Genomic DNA, 18,326 nt, shown 5'->3' with positions numbered 1-18,326 from the left:
TCTTTGGGGCATTTACTCTGTTAACATTCTATGTTATTACTATAAAGGCACTATATTATTTCAGTCATTTTATTCTTTGGCTTTCATACATCATATCTTATTTTTGTCCATATTTTTACCCTTTTAGTTACCCTTTCTGATAGTTTTCATGTCTACACTCTCTTCCAAGCCTCTCTTTCTTGCCTTTTTTTTTTTTTTTTTTTTTTTCTGCCTGCAGAACTTCCTTTAGGTTTCCTGCAGAGCTGGATTCTTGTTTATGAATGCTATTCGTTTCTGTTTACCTATGAATATTTTAAGCTCACCGTCATATTTGAAAGACAGTTTGGCCAGATAAAGAATTTTTGACTGGTAGTTTTTTTCTTTCATGAAGTTAATTATATTATACCACTGCCTTCTCACCTCCATGGTTTCTGAAGAGAAATACACACTTAGTCTTATTGGACAACTGTTTTATGTGATATTTCACTTTTCCCTTGCTGCTTTCAGAATTTTCTCTTTATCTTTGTCATTTGGCATTCTGCATACTATGTGTTGGATAGGTCTATTTGGATTTATTTTAATTGTAGTACACTGTGTTTCCTGGACATGTATATTCATGTCTTTCATGAGAGTTGGAAAACTTTTGGCCATTATTTCCTCATATATTCTTTCTGCTCCTTTTCCCTTCTCATCTCCTTCTGGAACTCCCATGTTGCATGTGTTGGTTCACTTTCTGTTTTCATTCAACTCCCTGAGACCCACTCAATTTTTTCCATCTTTTCTCTCTCTGTTTTTCTTTCTCTTCCATTTCAGTTGTTCTTTCCTCTACATTGCTGATTCTTTCTTCCATGACTTCAGATTTGCTCTTGTGTACCTCTATTTTACTTTTAATCTCACTCGCTGTGTTTTTCATTCCCATAAGCTCTGTTATTTTTCTATCCAAGATTTCAAATTTTCCTTTGCATAAACTCAGTGTCTTCTTAATGTTTTTTAAATTTCTTTAGCCATGTTGTCCTTCAACTCCATGATTTGATTTAGGAGATTTGTATGAACTCATTGATTAGCTGTTTCAAGTCCTGTGTCTTACCTGGAGCTTTGATTTGTTCATTGCTTTAGTCATATCTTCCTTTTTCTTTGTATGGCTTGTAATTTGGGGCTGATTGTCTAGGCATCTGATTTTGAGGCTGAGTTTACTCTCATCTTCAGTTTCTCTCTCTCGCCTAGGGATTTACTGTTAAGTACCTGTGTGCTATCACTGTCCCTTGACTCTTGCTTCAACTTGTTCTAGATATTTAAGATTTCCCTTGTTTAAGTGCTCAATTCAAGGTTAAGGAACCAGTAATAGGGTGCAGGCCAATTGCCAAGGGCCTTGTAGAAGGTGGCTATAAAGGCACCTGCTTGCCTCTTTTATTTATTTATTTACCCTTTTTTGTGCACTTTTCTGTTCTGGCCAGTAGGTGGCACCCATTAGCAGACCACTCAGCTCTGACTCCAGGTTCTAGGGGATAATCATTCAGGGGTAACTCCTCAAGCAGGTGGGTGGTGCGGAAGCAATGTCCTCAGGGCTGGCCAAGCCTCACAAACTTTTTCAGAAGCTGTTCTCCACCCTCCCTCCCTCTGCCTCCTCAGCAACCTTTCAAGGGAAATTATCTTTAGCTTCCTGCTGTCTTTCTGTGCAAATGATATTCTATAAGTGTGTGACCCTCCAATGCAGCAGACCGAGTTCCCTGGCCAAAATCTGAATTTGCTGTAGGCTGCGTACCTCCCTCTTCCCTTTCTTTGGGCAGAGGATCCCTACCACCTCCTCAGTCTGCAACCACTGCAGTCCCACAGCCGCCGCAGTCCACAGACTATTGGTCTGTAGGTGGGTATAAAGCAAAAGCTGCTGCTTTTGCAGCTTTACTCTTGGGATTTTTCAGCCAGCTGAGACTCCTTTCCTTTGCCCCTCTCTCTTCTAGGTGGTGTTTCACCTCTCGCTGGTATCCGGAGTCCCAGAGTAGCCCTCCAGACAGTCTCTGCTTGATCTCTAGCTACTTTTTTCTGGGAGAGAAGTCATCCATCTGCCTCTAGAGTCCTTCATCCTCCTGGAAAGGTATGACTTTAAAAGATGGTGCAGATTTAGTGCTTGCCACTTTATCTGGCACATGGGGAGTGTACAATGAATGGTAGTGGACACTGTTATTAATGGGAGATATTTTATAAAATTAGCATGCTGCAATACCTGAAACACAATGAAGTCCTCATTCTGTTTCCTTTTTGAGCAGTATTGTACCTGTTGCTTTGATTAGGGACTGGGCTTTGTTTTTTCTTTTTTCTTTTAAATGCATATTGAGTGTCTTTGTGTGTGTGTGTGTTTCATAATGAGAAGTTGATCTCTACTAAAAACAGCGCATGCAAAGTCATAAGGCCTTTCTTCATTGTTCATTTCCATTTGTTTTTGCTTCATTTATTTTGTTTGTTTTCTTTTTTTCTTCAATTATTTTAATTTTTTTGCTTTTTAACTTTTTGCTTTTAATTTTTGGTGGTTACTTCATTTTGTATTTATTTTTTAATTTATTTTTATTGTCTTTTTTAATAAAGATACATAGATCACACAAATGTTACGTTAAAAAATATGAGGTTCCCATATACCCCACTCCCCACCCCCCACTTCTCCCACATCAACAACATCTTTCATCAGTGTGGCACATTCATTGCATTGATGAATACATTTTGGAGCACTGCTACATTGCGTGGATTATAGCTTACACTGTAGTTTACACTCTCCCCCAGTCCATTCAGTGTGTTATGGCAGAATACAAAATGTCCTGCATCTGTCCCTGCAATATCACTCAGGACAACTCCAAGTCCCCAAAATGCCCCTACTTCATTTGTATTTAAAACCTGCTTTCATGGTTTTAAATACGCCAAGTCCACCAATTGGTAAAAAGTCTCCAAATGATATCTTCAGAGCTTACATGCAGATCCAGCTGCCCAAAGAGAGGATGAGCTTTTACAGTCCCAATTTCACATGCCCGTGGAAGGTTTATCTTAGGCTGGGGATCATCTTGGCATCCAGGATGCAAGGACAGCTTGCAGGGCAGAATGGTAGTGTCATAATGTCACCTTTACGTGCAGGTTGGGATGTCCAAGGACACGGGTTAGGTGGAAAACCAATTGGATATCCATTAAGTTAATTCGCAATATTATTTTTGTTTATCCAGTTTCCTCATTCGTCTGTGAAATTTTGTTTTGTATTTTTAGTTCTTGACATGGGGGGAGGAGGTTCAGTAAATATTTGAAGAAAGAATGAGTGACTAATTCTGTGAGGTAGGATGATTTGATGAGAAAATTGGCATGCACTGAGGTTAAGTGGCAGGACAAAGAGCCCCCAGCCAATGAGTGTGACATCAGCCTGTATGACCTCAATCCCTTTTGAAACCAGCCTGCTGCTTTCAACATCATATACCTTCCTCTTCTGTGCATGGTAAGTAACTTACATGGCAGTATATAGGACCGGTGGTTAGAACTGTGAAGAGCAGTGGTGGGATTAAGATTCGATGTGTTCTACAGGAAGTTGATTTTGCCCTCTCCAAGCCAAAGCTAAGAATGTTTTCAACTAACTACAAAGAGTCATTGCTTTTCTTCTAAATGTTTAAAGGAAGAAATAGTATTTAGTCTATACTTAGGGCTATAAAACTGAGTTTTACATTTTCTTTTTCTGTTTCAGAGGCTTTATACTGAAAATGATATTTGACATGCCAGTCTCTCCTGGGGATGTGACGACTTCTCTCATAATTTTGGTGATAGTTTTTGCTTTTGTAAGAGTGTTAGGGAACAAGAGTAAAAAGCAGGTGTCTCCCCCTGGCCCGTGGTCCTTCCCCATCATAGGAAATCTTCTCCAGCTTGGAGATCATCCTTACCTTACATTTACGGAGATGAAGAAGAAATATGGAGATGTCTTCCTTATCAAACTTGGAATGGTGCCCGTTGTGGTGGTAAATGGAGTGGAAATGGTGAAGCAAGTTCTGTTCAAAAACGGAGAGCATTTTGCAGGCAGACCTAATATGCACTCATTTTCTTTCCTGGCAGAAGGAAAGAGCCTTTCGTTCTCAGTACATTATGGAGAAAGTTGGAAGCTTCATAAGAAAATTGCCTCTAATGCTTTAAGAACATTTACCAAAGCAGAAGCAAAATCCTCCACCTGCTCTTGCCTACTGGAAGAACATGCCGTTGAGGAAGTTTCTGAACTGGTGAAAGTCATCACAGAATTGACTGCCAAGGTCGGCAGCTTTGACCCCAGAAATGCGATTACCTGTGCGGTGGCCAACGTCGTTTGTGCCCTTTGCTTTGGCAAGAGATATGACCACAGTGACAAGGATTTTCTTAGGATAGTTAAAACAAATGACGAATTACTGAAGGCCTCCAGTGCAGCTAACCCCGCTGATTTCATACCATGTTTCCGCTACCTTCCACTGAAGATTATAAATGCCCCCCGGGAGTTTTACAAAGCCTTCAATCAGTTTATTGCACAGCATGTACAAAATCATTTCATTACATATGACAAGGTAAGGACTTTAGGGTTTTGTAATGGTGAGAAACTTTGATTGTATTCTTTCTTTCTTTGTTCTTTTCACTAATATTGGTTAACTTGAATTCCAGTTAATATAACTATACCATAGTTCTCAAGTAAGGACCTTCAGAATTATTCTGAATTCTTCAAGATCTCAGAAATTTCCCCAGTTCCAAGGGAATGTACATGGATTATAAATCTGTACTTGATTGATAAATGATAACCAACATGTAAGTGAGTTTCGTGGAAATTTTGACATTTTGTAAATGAGCTACAGAATAAGGTGCTCATTTATATTGATTGAAAGACATTTTTAAATAAAAAACTGAGTTTGGTAACTTGGTTTTCTAGCCTATATTCTTTTAAGATTAAGCAATACCTTTGAAAAGCAAAAGTTGTTGTTAGGTTTTAAAATGATATATTTCTATTTTAAGCTCATTGTGTTCATTTCACTTTATTTTCTCTCCTGGAGGGGATCAAAACGGGATCTGAAATATGGGTAGGAAAGAATAATCACACCAAGGTTTGTCTCCTCAGGACCATATCCGAGACATTACTGATGCTCTGATTAACACATGCCACAACAAACACGCAGCTACCAAAACAGCTACCTTAAATGACGATGAAATCATAAGCACCGTGAGTGACCTCTTTGGAGCTGGTATGTGGCAGTATTTCTCAATAGCTAAGGCAAATAAAAATGCAACTTTTTTTGTTATCCATTGCTTACAGTTTCCCTCTTTCTCTTTTGGCCATTTTGTGTAGATGAGTTCATTCAGTATTCTTCATGTGTTTAAGGTGTTACTTTTAAAAATGTGTATGTATTCTTATAAAACGGGCTTTATATTGTCATGTATTACCATATACTCTTGTATTATAATATATTTTAGTTTATGTAAATGCCATTATTTATATCTCAATCCCTTTCTAACTTTTTTTATGAAGTACTGTTTTTTTAAGGTCCATCCCTGGCCATGTGTATTTTTAATTTGCTGCTTCTAAGAGTTGTATAATACACTATGGTGTGCAGCCCACCCACCATTTTATCCATCTGCTGACTCTGAGATAGATGAACACATGGATTGTTTTCACGTCCCTGCCTACACAGATAATGGAGAGATTATCTTGTTAATGCTAAGAGGACTGTCTACTTGCATCATTCTTGCCTCTTTTTCAATTGTAGCTTTATAGTAAATGCCCAGAATTAAAATTTCTGGACCAATTAATAAAAATGTTCTTGGGAAGTAGACTTGGCCCTAAGGATAGGGCGTCCACCTACCACTTGGGAGATCCCCAGTTCAAACCCCCGGCCTCCTTGACCTGTGTGGTGAGCTGGCCTATGCACAGTGCTAATGTGCACAAGGAGTGCCGTGCCACGCAGGGGTGCCCCCCGTGTAGGGGAGCCCCACGTGCAAGGAGTGCGCCCCATAAGGAGAGCCGCCCAGCGCGAAAGAAAGTGCAGCCTGCCCAGGAATAGCGCTGCACACACGGGGAGCTAATGCAGCAACATGATGCACCAGAACGAGACACAGATTCCGGGTGCTGCTAACACAAGCAACACAGAAGAACACATAGCGAATAGACACAGAGAGCAGACAATTGAGAGGGGGCAGGGAAGGGGGGAGAAATTTAAAAAAAAGTTGTTGAACTCTTGATACATGTTACTAACTCTCTTTTTAGAAATATTATACCAATGTAATTGTTACTATCATTCTTAAATTTCAGAGTTAGTTTTTTAATATTGTTAACTATCAGATTTCCTAGAGTTCCTATAAGATATTACATTGCATAAGTCAAATTTTCTTAGCCTGACGGAAAAATAAATATTTAGGGTGTTAAGCAGTTTCATCTTAGATGGAGTAGTCTTCAAATTCATTTTTTTCTTCTTTTTTTAAATACCATCTTTATAGGATCTTGTGTGTGTTTCCAGAATCTTTGCATTTTTGTTCCTGAATTTTTTTTGCAGAGGGATGTGTTCAGATTTCTATTGGTTTTCATCATGCAAAAACACAAATATACATACACATACTCCCAGACATTCACACACACACATGCAGCAGCTGCCTGTATATTTATTTTAACCATAATTTGGATTTAATGGATCTGCTGGTTATTTATCATGTAAATGAACATGCTGTACTCAGCATTTTTCTTCTGCCAACTATCTGACATTAAGTCCTAATTGTGAACATTTTTGAGTACATGTTTTTTAAGCCTGAACATTACTGAGTACTAAAGGTTAGTATGTGTAGTGTGCAGAACACAGTAAGTGCGATTTATTTTGATCTTGATTTGATGAGATAATATTTGACTATGTTTCAGAAACATATAATACTATTAAAACCTTTAAGTAATCAACAAGTGTAAAATTATGGTGGATCAAAAAATAATTAAGGTACAGAATAGAGCCCTCAGACTTGGACAACACAGTTTAAATCTGGATGAAAAATGTACAAAACAAAGGATTTAAGTAGAATACATTTATGAATAAAGCGTTTATTTTCTGAACAAATATATCAGGTAGAATTTGTATTTTTAATACAAATAAGAGTAATAATGAAAACTAGTAAGATGATAAACCTCCACATGTGCCTGCTAAATCATTAGTTGAGATTAAGTATTTTAAAGAATAATTTTATTAGAATAAAATAGTGAGAATAAACCTCATATTTAAATGGATAAAACTTGCAAGCATTCTGTTGCATTAGATCTTCTAAACTATTAACTTACATATTTCTTTATTTGAATTTTTAAATTGGTCATAAAGATTATTTAGTTTCCCCTTATGATTATAGTCAGGTTTTCTAAAACCATTGATTATGAACTCAGTAATTTTTAGATAATTTACCAAAGTAGATAATAGTAGGCTACTTAAGACTTGATGTAAAAAGTCAAATTTATGATGATCAAAATATGAATTGTGTTATTTTTCCAAATGTCCTATGTCTTGGATATAATATCCTTGCCTTTACAATGCCCAAAAACAGTGTGTTGCATGTGATAATCACAAATTTTTTTTTTTTTTGCTGCTAGACTATAGTCAAATACTCTGCAAAGAAGTCCAATTTTTCACAACATACTGTGAAATAGAGCACTGTGGGCACTATGAGATAGCACCCTTGTCAAAAGATGTAAAAACACAGACTTGAGAAGAGAGTTTTGGGAAGGAGTTTATTTTTATCTGAAGCTATATCTGAGTTTATTTCTTGTGCACATTTTGATTCAAGTTTATTAGAGAAAAAAATAAATGGTTAAGATCTAATGATATAGAGTCACATATGTGTCCTTATGAGACCCTAGTCAAATTATTTTACCATCTCTATGCTACAAAGTTTCTTATCTCTAAAGTGAGAATAATCATGGCCTCTGTCTCAGGGAGTTTTGTGTATTAAATGATACAGTACAATTACATGGTCAATATTTAGTAAATATCTTCATTTTCTGTAGTGTCATCATCATGAAAAGCTGGCAATAAGTATATTGATTTGAGAACTCATTTTTTGCTACTAGATTTTATAAAATTTATTAGAAAATATATTTTTTAAAAAAGCATTAAATTTTGGCAGTGGTCATCATAGAAGTGAAAAGTGGACATGGTGGCTGATGGGTATGGGGAAAGGCAGGAAGAGATGAGATGTGGAGGCATCTTTGGGACATGGAGCTGCCCTGGATGGTGCTTCAGGGGCAATCACCGGACATTGTAAATCCTCACAGGGCCCACTGGATGGAATGGGAGAGAGTATGGGCCATGATGTGGACCATTGACCATGAGGTGCAGAGGTGCCCAAAGATGCACTTACCAAATGCAATGGATGTGTCATGATGATGGGAATGAGTGTTGCTGGGGGGGGAGAGGTGGGGTGGTGGGGTTGAATGGGACCTCATATATATATATATATTTTTAATGTAATATTATTACAAAGTCAATAAAAAAAATTTATACTTTTAGATCTAAAAAAAAAAGAAGTGAATTTACAATGAAAACAATCTAGTCTGAGAGTATATACAATAAGGACTGAAAAGTAAAGGACTGTTCAAACTTATTCCTGCAAATGAGGCTCATGTGCTACCAGGTTGAACACACAGAAAGAACTTAGTGACACTTTGAGTTTCATGTTTTCAAGAATTGATTACATTCTATGGCATATGTGTTAGGTTTCTGAGAGAGAGAGCTTTATTATAAGGAATTGCCTCACATGACCCTGGGGGCTGGCAAGTTCAGATTCTGTGGGGCAGGCCATAAGCTGGAAACCCTGATAACAGTCCATAGACTGAATTTCCAAGGGAAGCTGGCTGGCTGGAAATTCCAACAGCAACCAGTGCTGAAGTTGAGGCAGAAAATCTTCCTCTGATCTCTGAATTCCAACTGACTGGATGAGGATACTACCCGTATTACTGAGGACAATCTCCTAGGCCAATTGTAGATTCAATAAACTGATTGTGGATCCAATAAACTAATTATAAATCTCATCAACAAAATACACTCATAGTAACAAACAGGCCAGTGCCTGACCAAACAACGGATACCAAAACTTAACCAAGTTGACACATAAAATTAACCATCACAATGTATTCTTAAAATAACTCCTGAGAAAATTTGAAGTTTTGTATGGAGTTTCTGCATTTTTTCAGTGATGAAAAGCACTTAGTCAATGTATAGACAATCTCAGTAATGAAGATACTCTGTTAGAGGGCGAATTTTAAACCATAACAGGTACAATAAAATTACTATTTAAAAAATTGAATCTTCTCAGCCCTGCAGTATGTGTTCATACAAACTCTTGTCCCTTGGAGCCAGATAAATCCAAGTTTAAGTTCTGGCTCATGCTCAAGTTGAATCACCTTGACCAAGGCCATAATGTCTCTGAGGCACAATTTTCTCTTCTTTAAAATGAACATAATTGAATACATTTTTCACATTTGTTTTATGAGTTAGAGAAAAATATATCAAGCCCAGAAGAGAGTAAGTACTCGATAGCCATGTATAATTTTTATTATTACAGATGATAGAGCCATCATTTTTATTATTATACCAATAGTGTTTACGTAGTGCAAATGTTACCAGTATTTTCACTTGTCTGATAAATAATACTTACATTTTGAAATCAACCTTAATGTAAACAATGATTTTATTATGCTTCTCTTAATTTATGGTTACATTTAGACTCCCCCAATTCTTAGTACTTGACTATGAAGTAAATTGAGGATATCAATTATACTAATATACTTTTTGTTTGTTTGTTTCTTTTTCAGGGTTTGAAACAGTATCAACATGTCTGTATTGGAGCTTTCTTTATTTAATATACTATCCAGAAATTCAAGCCAAAATTCAAGACGAAATTGGTAACATGCTTTCAGTTGTAAATTATAATTCAACCATAAATATTTTCTTATAATTTTCATTTTTCTTATAAAATTCAGAAATTATTTTTCTTTCAGATGGAAACATTGGGCTGAAATCACCCAGATTTGAAGACAGGAAGATTTTACCTTACACAGAAGCATTCATAAATGAAATATTCAGACACACCTCCTTTCTGCCTTTTACTATTCCACATTGGTAAGAATATGATCTTCTTTTGAAAAAGTAACCTATGGTGTGGGGGGTAGTAAGAAATCTTAGATAGATATTGGAATACCTTAAGTGCTTTAAAATCTGTTATATTATTTAATATTATTTTAAATCTCATCTTATTTTGTTGTGAAGGCCCATAATGAATTTTTTTGGGGAAGAGCAAAGGCATATTTTGTGACATTTTTCTTACTCAAACTATGATGCAATTAATTTTCATCATATATGTACTAATTATGGGAAGAGAAAGACATGGAAATTCTAAACAATGGATAATAACCATAATATCTGTCTGGCTATGGAATGTCATATGAACACATCCATCCTCGTTCTCTGTGCAGGATTAGCCTCCTGCACAGACTTCATTTTCAGAGCTTACAGTTTTGCTGGGCAATAGACTAATGAAGTTAAGATTTCCACAAATAGATTAAAAATAGTATTCACTATAGATATGTTAAATTTCACTGAACCTCACGCCAGAATCTCCAGCACACAAATTCATGCCAATATGGATTAAATATACAGACTATTAAATATGTATGTGGAGAAACAAAGTTCTGATAGTGTACAGTTTCCATTTCACACAATCAAAATAGAGAATGGAATTCTTAGTGTTTTTCCTCACCCTGTCCTTTACATAGTAAAGAAGTGGGATTGCCTCTCACCAGAAAGCTTGTGTAATTGCTCTATCATTGGCCACAGCAATGTGGAGTGCCCACCACTGAGGCATCCTTAGGCACACACAATGCCTATCTATTCACAGTAATTCCCTTCCTGCTACCTGTTGTGTTAGATCTTCTTCCTGGTTGTCTTTAACTTAAATTTAGAGAAAAGAGTAACTCTGTCCCAACAACTTTCATAAGGTTATCTTGGATGTTTCATAAAAAGGTCTGACCTGCACCGCCATGATGTAAGCAGGAACAGAGAGACCCTATCAAGTGTATGTGTGTTGTTTGGTAGGGGAGTGATGTCTACTTTGGGGCCCTGAAAACACATCTAAGTATCTAAATGATAAGGAGAAATATATCTTAGGACATAGATATTCCTTGTATTATTAAAAGTAAAGAAATAAATGTGCATGTCTAATAAAAAGAACAAACACATTGGCCAAGGAAAGCAGTGTGTTATAAACCAAATAATTTCCCACATACACCAACAGCATCTTATATATGTTGTTTGGGACTAATTTATTCTTTCACATGCAAAGTTTATTGCTTTCCACCTAACAGAACAATAGATTAAAAAGCAGAAAACACTTTAGGATGAAATACATTAAAACAAGCTAAATGGAATCATCTTAGCTAAAAGTGGCAAAAATTTTGTTGTTATATATATCATATGTGTACACATACACACACAGGCAAGATCAAACAATCCCCCAATAAATATTTGTTGCGAGTTTGTTCCTTTAAAGTTATATGGAAAGCCACTTTCAAATACAAAATTTTAGGACTCTTAATGTAGAGAGAAAAAAATCCTTCCATTAATCCATTTATATATTAAATCCTCCTTTAGAATAACTAGTAACTCTTCTTGAGTGAAATCTGATTTTATCCACTAGACTTCCATAAAATAGAGGTTTGAAGTTTTTTAATAGAGAATAAAATTCGAGCAGCTGAATCTTCAATGGGTATAGACAAGAATGCCTTGAAGGAAGTAATCCTTCCAAAAAATTAGTACATTACTTGTTTTGCCTTCTCTTGTTGGATTTTGAAGGCACCTAGTAAATAATGTCCATATTATTGTCAAAGTTCAGTGTTGTGAGATTTACATGGATTAGACAGAGATTAAAATATTTTTTAATGATTCAGGCAGATTTGGAGGGTTTGGCTTAGAGCTGAATCAGTGAGACTTGCTAATACTTCTCACCTGAATTAGACATACTTCTCTAGTCTCTCTCTGACTAGGCTGGACAATTGCAGGCCACCCGTGAAAGGACAGAACCAGCTCCTCTAAGCTCACTGTGTGGTTGGTTGAGGACTAGATATACCTTCTTGGCAGGCTGCCTAATCTGAGAGAGAGCCCAGAAGCGGCTAAGTCAAATGTGCCCAATGCCTTCTCTCAAACTCATGAAAATAAAATGTCATTGCTTTTCCTTAGGAAAGAAGTGAATGAAAAGGCAACCTAGTGAGGTAGGAAGTACAATATGAAAAGAATAACATAGGCAGGCGGTGGACTTGGCCCAGTGGTTAGGGCATCCATCTATCACATGGGAGGTCCACGGTTCAAACCCCGGGCCTCCTTGACCCGTGTGGAGCTGGCCCATGTGCAATGCTGATGCGCGCAAGGACTGCTGTGCCACGCAGGGGTGTCCCCCATGTAGGGGGACCCCACGTGCAAGGAGTGCGCCCCAGTGCAAAAGAAAGTGCAGCCTGCCCAGGAATGGTGCCGCACACATGGAGAGCTGACACAACAAGATGACGCAACGAAAAGAAACACAGATTCCCGTGCCGCTGACAACAACAGAGGCAGACAAAGAAGAAGATGCAGCAAATAGACACAGAGAACAGACAACTGGGCCGGGGAGGGGGAGAAGGGAAATAAATAAATAAATAAATCTTAAAAAAAAAAGAATAACATGATTTCATCCAACCCATGCATAATTATAGAGGTATAAGGGGAAAGCTGTACAGTTATAAACAGACAGCTAAAGAAATAGGATAATAGCTCTATAGGAAACTTAGAGGTCATCCAACCTAGTCAATACCTTCATTTCATAGTTAGTAAACAAAATCACAGAACAGATACAAGATTTGCCCAACATCTCATTGAGAGCAGTGCCTAGAGTTCAGATTTTCTAGTTCCAGTTCCTTTTTCTCCATATATAAAATGCTAAAAGATGCTATTTTAAAATTTTCTAGACTATTAATAGAAGCCACAAATCATGGTAGCTGCTGAGAGTAGAGAGAGGGAAGAAGACATACAATATGGGGGCATTTTCAGGACTTGGAGTTGTCCTGGGTGGTACTGCAGGGACAGATGCTGGACATTGTATGTCCTGCCATGGCCCACTGGGTGGACTGGTGGAGAGTGTAAACTGTAATGTAAACCATTATTCATGTGGTGCAGCAGTGCTCCAAAATGTATTCACCAAATGCAATGAATGTGCCACGATGATGAAAGAGGTTGTTGATGTGGAAGGAGTGGGATGAGGGGGTGGAGGGTATATGGGGACCTCTTGTATTTTTTGAATGTAACATTTGAAAAAATAAATAAATAAATAAAAAATAAAAGCCATAAGCATGTTGGTTCACAGAAAGCAACTTATAATGCCTTTTTCCCCTTGATGTAATTTGATTCATCTACTTATGACCAATTCTGCCACAGAAATAGATTTCATTTTCTACGAAGGTTTTAGCACAATGCCTTGCACCTAAGTGCTCAATTTTAATAAAGACAAGGAAAAGTAAATTATTAATTTTAAATTAGTTGGAATATATTTCAATTAATGAAAGCATGAAGATTTATAAAGATATAAAATTATTATAGTGAAAAATAGTAATAAAAGTCACCTGTGAATTGTTGGGTCATGGGTTATTTGAATTTCCAAAATGTTCATGATGTTGTATTTTGCATTTCCAGTACTACAACAGATACTACTCTGAATGGCTATTTCATTCCCAGGAATACTTGCACCTTTATTAACATGTATCAAGTTAACCATGATGAGTAAGTCACTTATTTCTTAGAATCAAATTTGCTCCATTGTTTATTTACTATTACTCTACCTTGGAACAATTTACATTCCCATAAACCAACTTCATTCATTCTGCTTCTTTTGAAAGAAGTTCAAAAGCTTTCTCTCCTCAACTACTACAGGAAGAGTGATCCCTTAACATAGTTCCATTCAGGGCTAATCCAATTTAAAAAGTGTCTTTATTGGAAGAGGATGAACCAAGAACATCATGGGCTTGTCCTCTGCCTGGGTATGGCTGGCTGTTATTTGAAATGCAGTCTTCAACCCCCACTGGAATGTAAGCACTTGAGGAGGGATGGTTTTTCTTCTTGTTTTTTGTTTTTCCCCCTACCCTGGTACCTAGCTCAACAGCTGGCACAGAGTAGGCACCCAACAAATATTTGTTGAGAAAAATTCAGGTAGAAGCTCACCCTTAAGGGATGTATAAAGCAGGATTGAAATGAAGGTGCCTCAGACAGTGAATGTGAGGACAATGAAAATAATGATGGTGGTGGTGGGGAATAAGATGACTGCAGTTAATATCACAGAACCCCTAGTCCCTACTGGATCCAGTACAAAAAACCTGAAGCATTCTTTCTGAGTCTCAACAACAAAACACAGCATGTAGTAGCACTATCATGATCCTCATTTTACAGATGAATAAACTTTCTGCCAGTGGCAGAAGCAGGACTCAAATCCAGGTGTGTAAATTATTTTTAGTGGAAATCAAGTCCTCCATGGAGTCAGGGCTTGATATTGCCAGGAAACTGGCAGAGATGGTGTTCTTATGCATGTAGACTGTATGTATAGCACATGGTACAGTTTTTACATCTTCAGCCAAGATCTTGTCTGACTGATGGTTCATGCTTCAGGATGTTAGAGAGGAAGGTAATCATCCTGTGTACCAAATAACCTTCACAAGGGAATTATACTTTCACAATCCCTATAAACAGCAAATTGGTAGAATGTACAACTGAGGTTGTCCTTCTGTAAAACTGTCAGAGAGATTGACACCTCCCTTCTCCATACCCAAAGTTCATACTGAATAAAACTAAACACTTTCAAACCCACTATAAGAAGAAACACACTCAGTGTAAATTTAATGGCACTTATTGTAGGCTAGTACAATTCTAAGTATTCTATAGTCTAAGACTTTGTGATTATGTTACTATTGAGTAATATTCAAACAGTTAACACAGATGCTATTAAAGAAATTCTGCTTGTATGGAGTTGCTTAAGCTAAATGAGCATGATGATTCAAGACTTGATATTGTGGAAAAATAATTCATGTTTAATCACAAACTCAAGCATCCACTCGGTCATGGCAAATATAAAAAATGAGTGAACTGAACTTGTTGAAGAAGCAGTGAGTGGTCATCTGTTCCATCTAATTCAACCCAGTAAACTGTTCACAAGCAGGACATTGTCCCAATGCCTCAATAATTCTAGTAACACAACAGAACTTGGGAATGCAAATTTTCATGTGAAATCTTCTGATTTTTAGGTGCTGGTAAAAATTAATTTTTTTAAAGATCATGAGGGAAAAAAATGCATCCAAGAATGAATATAACATATAGGCCTCCAAGTGGAATGAGAAACATTTTTTTTTTCTCCTAGAAGGATGGTGACATCTACAAAAAAACAGGCTCAGATCTTTATGAAGTCAAGTGGGTTCCTGAAGTATGGCTTAGGATGTATTAGGAAACAAGCTAGCATTGGTATAGCCCAATCATGGTACCTGTAACAAAAGGCAGAGGAAGAAGAGGAAAGGAAATTAAAGTGACTTGGGACCTGTGGGTAACCCATTTAATGAGAACTGGTTTCTCGAAACCTGGCTCCTCTCTTTGATGATATATAGAGGCCATTGCCTAAACATATTTGTAACAGAGCAAGAAGAGTGGTTCAAACAGTCTCATCATTTTAATTCATTTTGTATAAAGCAAAGGCGATAGAATGTTCAATAGTCAATATTCAATGTAAATACCACAAGTTTGAAATATTCTTAGAATTTTGTGGAATTCTTACTTTAAAATAATGAGAAGCTATAATAAATGTTCAGGTCTTTCATTCATTAATGAATTCAAAGTTATTTTAGTGAAAATTAAGTATCAACTGTACCAAATCCTTATGATAACTTGTCAATATATTAAAAGGAAGATTAACATATATATATCTATAAACTACATATATATGTATACTGTGTCTCTATAAGAGTTATATGCACACATATATATATGCATAATTTATAAATAGTATTCTGAAATAGAACAAAACAATGGGAAATAAAATTATTATGGGGAATTGACAACAATGGTAAAAATGGTAAAATGACTTCTTTTTAAAAATGCTATTTTTGCCTCTTTTATACAGAGCTATTTGGGATAACCCCAATTTATTTAGACCTGAGAGATTTCTAAATGAGAAAGGAGAACTGAACAAAAGTCTTGTTGAGAAAGTTTTGATATTTGGAATGGGAATCCGGAAGTGTCTGGGAGAAGATGTTGCACGGAATGAGGTCTTCATTTTCATCACCACCGTTCTGCAACAGTTCAAGCTGCAGAAATGCCCAGGAGCCCAGCTGGACCTGACGCCCATGTACGGCTTAACCATGAAGCCAATACCGTACCAGCTCAAGGCAGAGCCCCGCTCCTCAGCCACTTCGTCTGCCTAGAGGCTAGGAGTGGGGTGGAGGATTTCTTACATATTTCAGAAAAATTATGTGGTTCAAATTTGTTTAACAGGAAAAGTAAAGTTCCCACCCCTGAGTTGTGCTATTAGTTCAACACTTTATCAATCTGTCTACCTAATGGAGACATTTTAAAGAGGATAAGATAGAGCCTCAGTTCTAGGGAACTGAGGATATTTTAAGATACAATGAAGTGTGATTTAATTCAGGGCTTTTAAGTCTGTGACTCACATGGAGGTGTTTCAGGCTCTGGTATGCGAGTGGGAGGAAGGGAAAGAGGACAGGTGGGCTGGGAGAGAAGGCAAGTACCTTCAAAGAGAGCAGATAGGCCATATTTGTTTTAAATATAAAAATAAAAATAATGACAAGATTCTGATATTAAAAATATTTAATATTTAATGTGTTTAGGAAATTGGTGCTCAAGAGGCCTGGGAGAAGAAGCTTGGGTAGCTTCGAACATCAGAGAACATTTCGTGGAGATAATAGATGAGCTGGGCTAGCTTTAGTGGTAGAGAAAAGGAGATGAAGGGGACTTTCTCCAAAAGCCATTCTTACACTGGTCTTTGTGTTTTCCACATTCAGAATCTTAACTCCAGGGCAAATTGGCTGTCTTTACAATGTTAAGATTAACTATACATGTAAAGGGGGGAAAATGCAGATTATTTTTATGGGTTTTGTTTTTTGACATAGTACCCAGTACTAAGTATGTACTCCTTTAATTGAATTTCATAATAAGCCAAGGAATAAATGTACCTGAAATGGACAGTACAGGAACCTTGATTTCAGACTGAAGCTTTAAGGGGAGAGCTGCGTTATAATGAACTTGGTTGTGGGGGGAAGAGTGGGGTGGGGGAGGTGGGGGGGGTGTATGGGGACCTCATATTTTTTTAAATATAATATTAAAAAAATAAAGACAAAAAAAATATAATAATGAACTTGGGAGCCGGCAGGTTAAATCTTATTTGAGGTGTAATTCAAGCAGGACAAGCAGATAGGGAGTGTGACTCTTTAGGTAATGACAATCCTGATGAGGATGTGGCAATGAAAACAGAGAAGTTACACAATTAAGAGACACAAGTTAAGCCAGGATTTAGTCTTTTAGTAAATGAGCAGTATCCTTGGGAATAAAAAAAATCAAATTGCTTATGATTTTCTGCAAAAGCTTTAAAGTTATTTATATTATCCTAGTGACACTGTGTCAAAATGAAACTATTCTTACATTTGTTCCAGACGAAACTGTCAAATATTCTGTATAGTCAACAATAACGGGAGAAATCTTGGTGTCTGTTTATCTGCAGTTTACTTTAAAGAACTGTATTTTTCTAACCTGCTATTTTCTTTTTTTAACAGGAAGCAAAGATGTTTCTATACTTTTATTTTAACACACTGTATTGTAAAATGCTAATTTGCTCTTTTATTGTGCTCTTAAAGCATAATTAAAGTTTACCATTAAGCTTTTGTATAACTCATAAGTTTGTATCTTATGTATTTTTAAAGCATAGTAAGAATAAAACAAGGAAGAGAAAGTGTAAAAGCAAAATGAGAATACATTTTCTTTGTCACTTACTATATAAATAAAGATAATTTACTTTTAATTATATGTATTTACTTATCCTAAAGTAAAAATTTTACTTTACTGTAAGCAGAAGCAACACAATTTATCAAAATATTATATATAAATAAGATAATATAAAAGCTTAAAATAATAATATGGAAACCACACACAATTTATTAGGACTGTAGAGTCATTTATAGACTATAGACATCTGCATCCAAATGATGATCTGCATCATTTTGGTAACCCAAAATGAGTGAGGGCACTAAACTTAAATGCATCAAGTAAAAAGGCAGAGCTATAGGA

The 18,326-nt window shown here is 36.5% G+C and overlaps 1 protein-coding gene across 2 annotated transcripts in view; it reads left to right on the top strand.

The window, feature by feature from the left end:
- The window catches only part of LOC101411648 (cytochrome P450 1A4-like), a 58,904-nt gene extending 40,844 nt beyond the window's left edge, over positions 1-18,060 (top strand). For both annotated transcript variants that reach the window (XM_012527728.3, XM_012527727.4), the window contains exons 2-8: positions 1,938-2,071; positions 3,689-4,526; positions 5,069-5,192; positions 9,785-9,874; positions 9,971-10,091; positions 13,686-13,772; positions 16,150-18,060. In XM_012527728.3, the coding sequence (XP_012383182.1) occupies positions 3,705-4,526; positions 5,069-5,192; positions 9,785-9,874; positions 9,971-10,091; positions 13,686-13,772; positions 16,150-16,450 (1,545 nt within the window). In that variant the 5' untranslated portion in view covers positions 1,938-2,071; positions 3,689-3,704 and the 3' untranslated portion in view covers positions 16,451-18,060. The remainder of the gene's footprint in view (positions 1-1,937; positions 2,072-3,688; positions 4,527-5,068; positions 5,193-9,784; positions 9,875-9,970; positions 10,092-13,685; positions 13,773-16,149) is intronic.
- Positions 18,061-18,326: the final 266 nt, after the last annotated feature.

Source organism: Dasypus novemcinctus, chromosome 8 (assembly GCF_030445035.2).
Source record: "Dasypus novemcinctus isolate mDasNov1 chromosome 8, mDasNov1.1.hap2, whole genome shotgun sequence".
Classification (NCBI taxonomy): domain Eukaryota; kingdom Metazoa; phylum Chordata; class Mammalia; order Cingulata; family Dasypodidae; genus Dasypus; species Dasypus novemcinctus.
The sequence above is the reverse complement of the archived record's forward strand: the minus strand, read 5'-3'. Positions and strand labels throughout refer to the sequence as shown.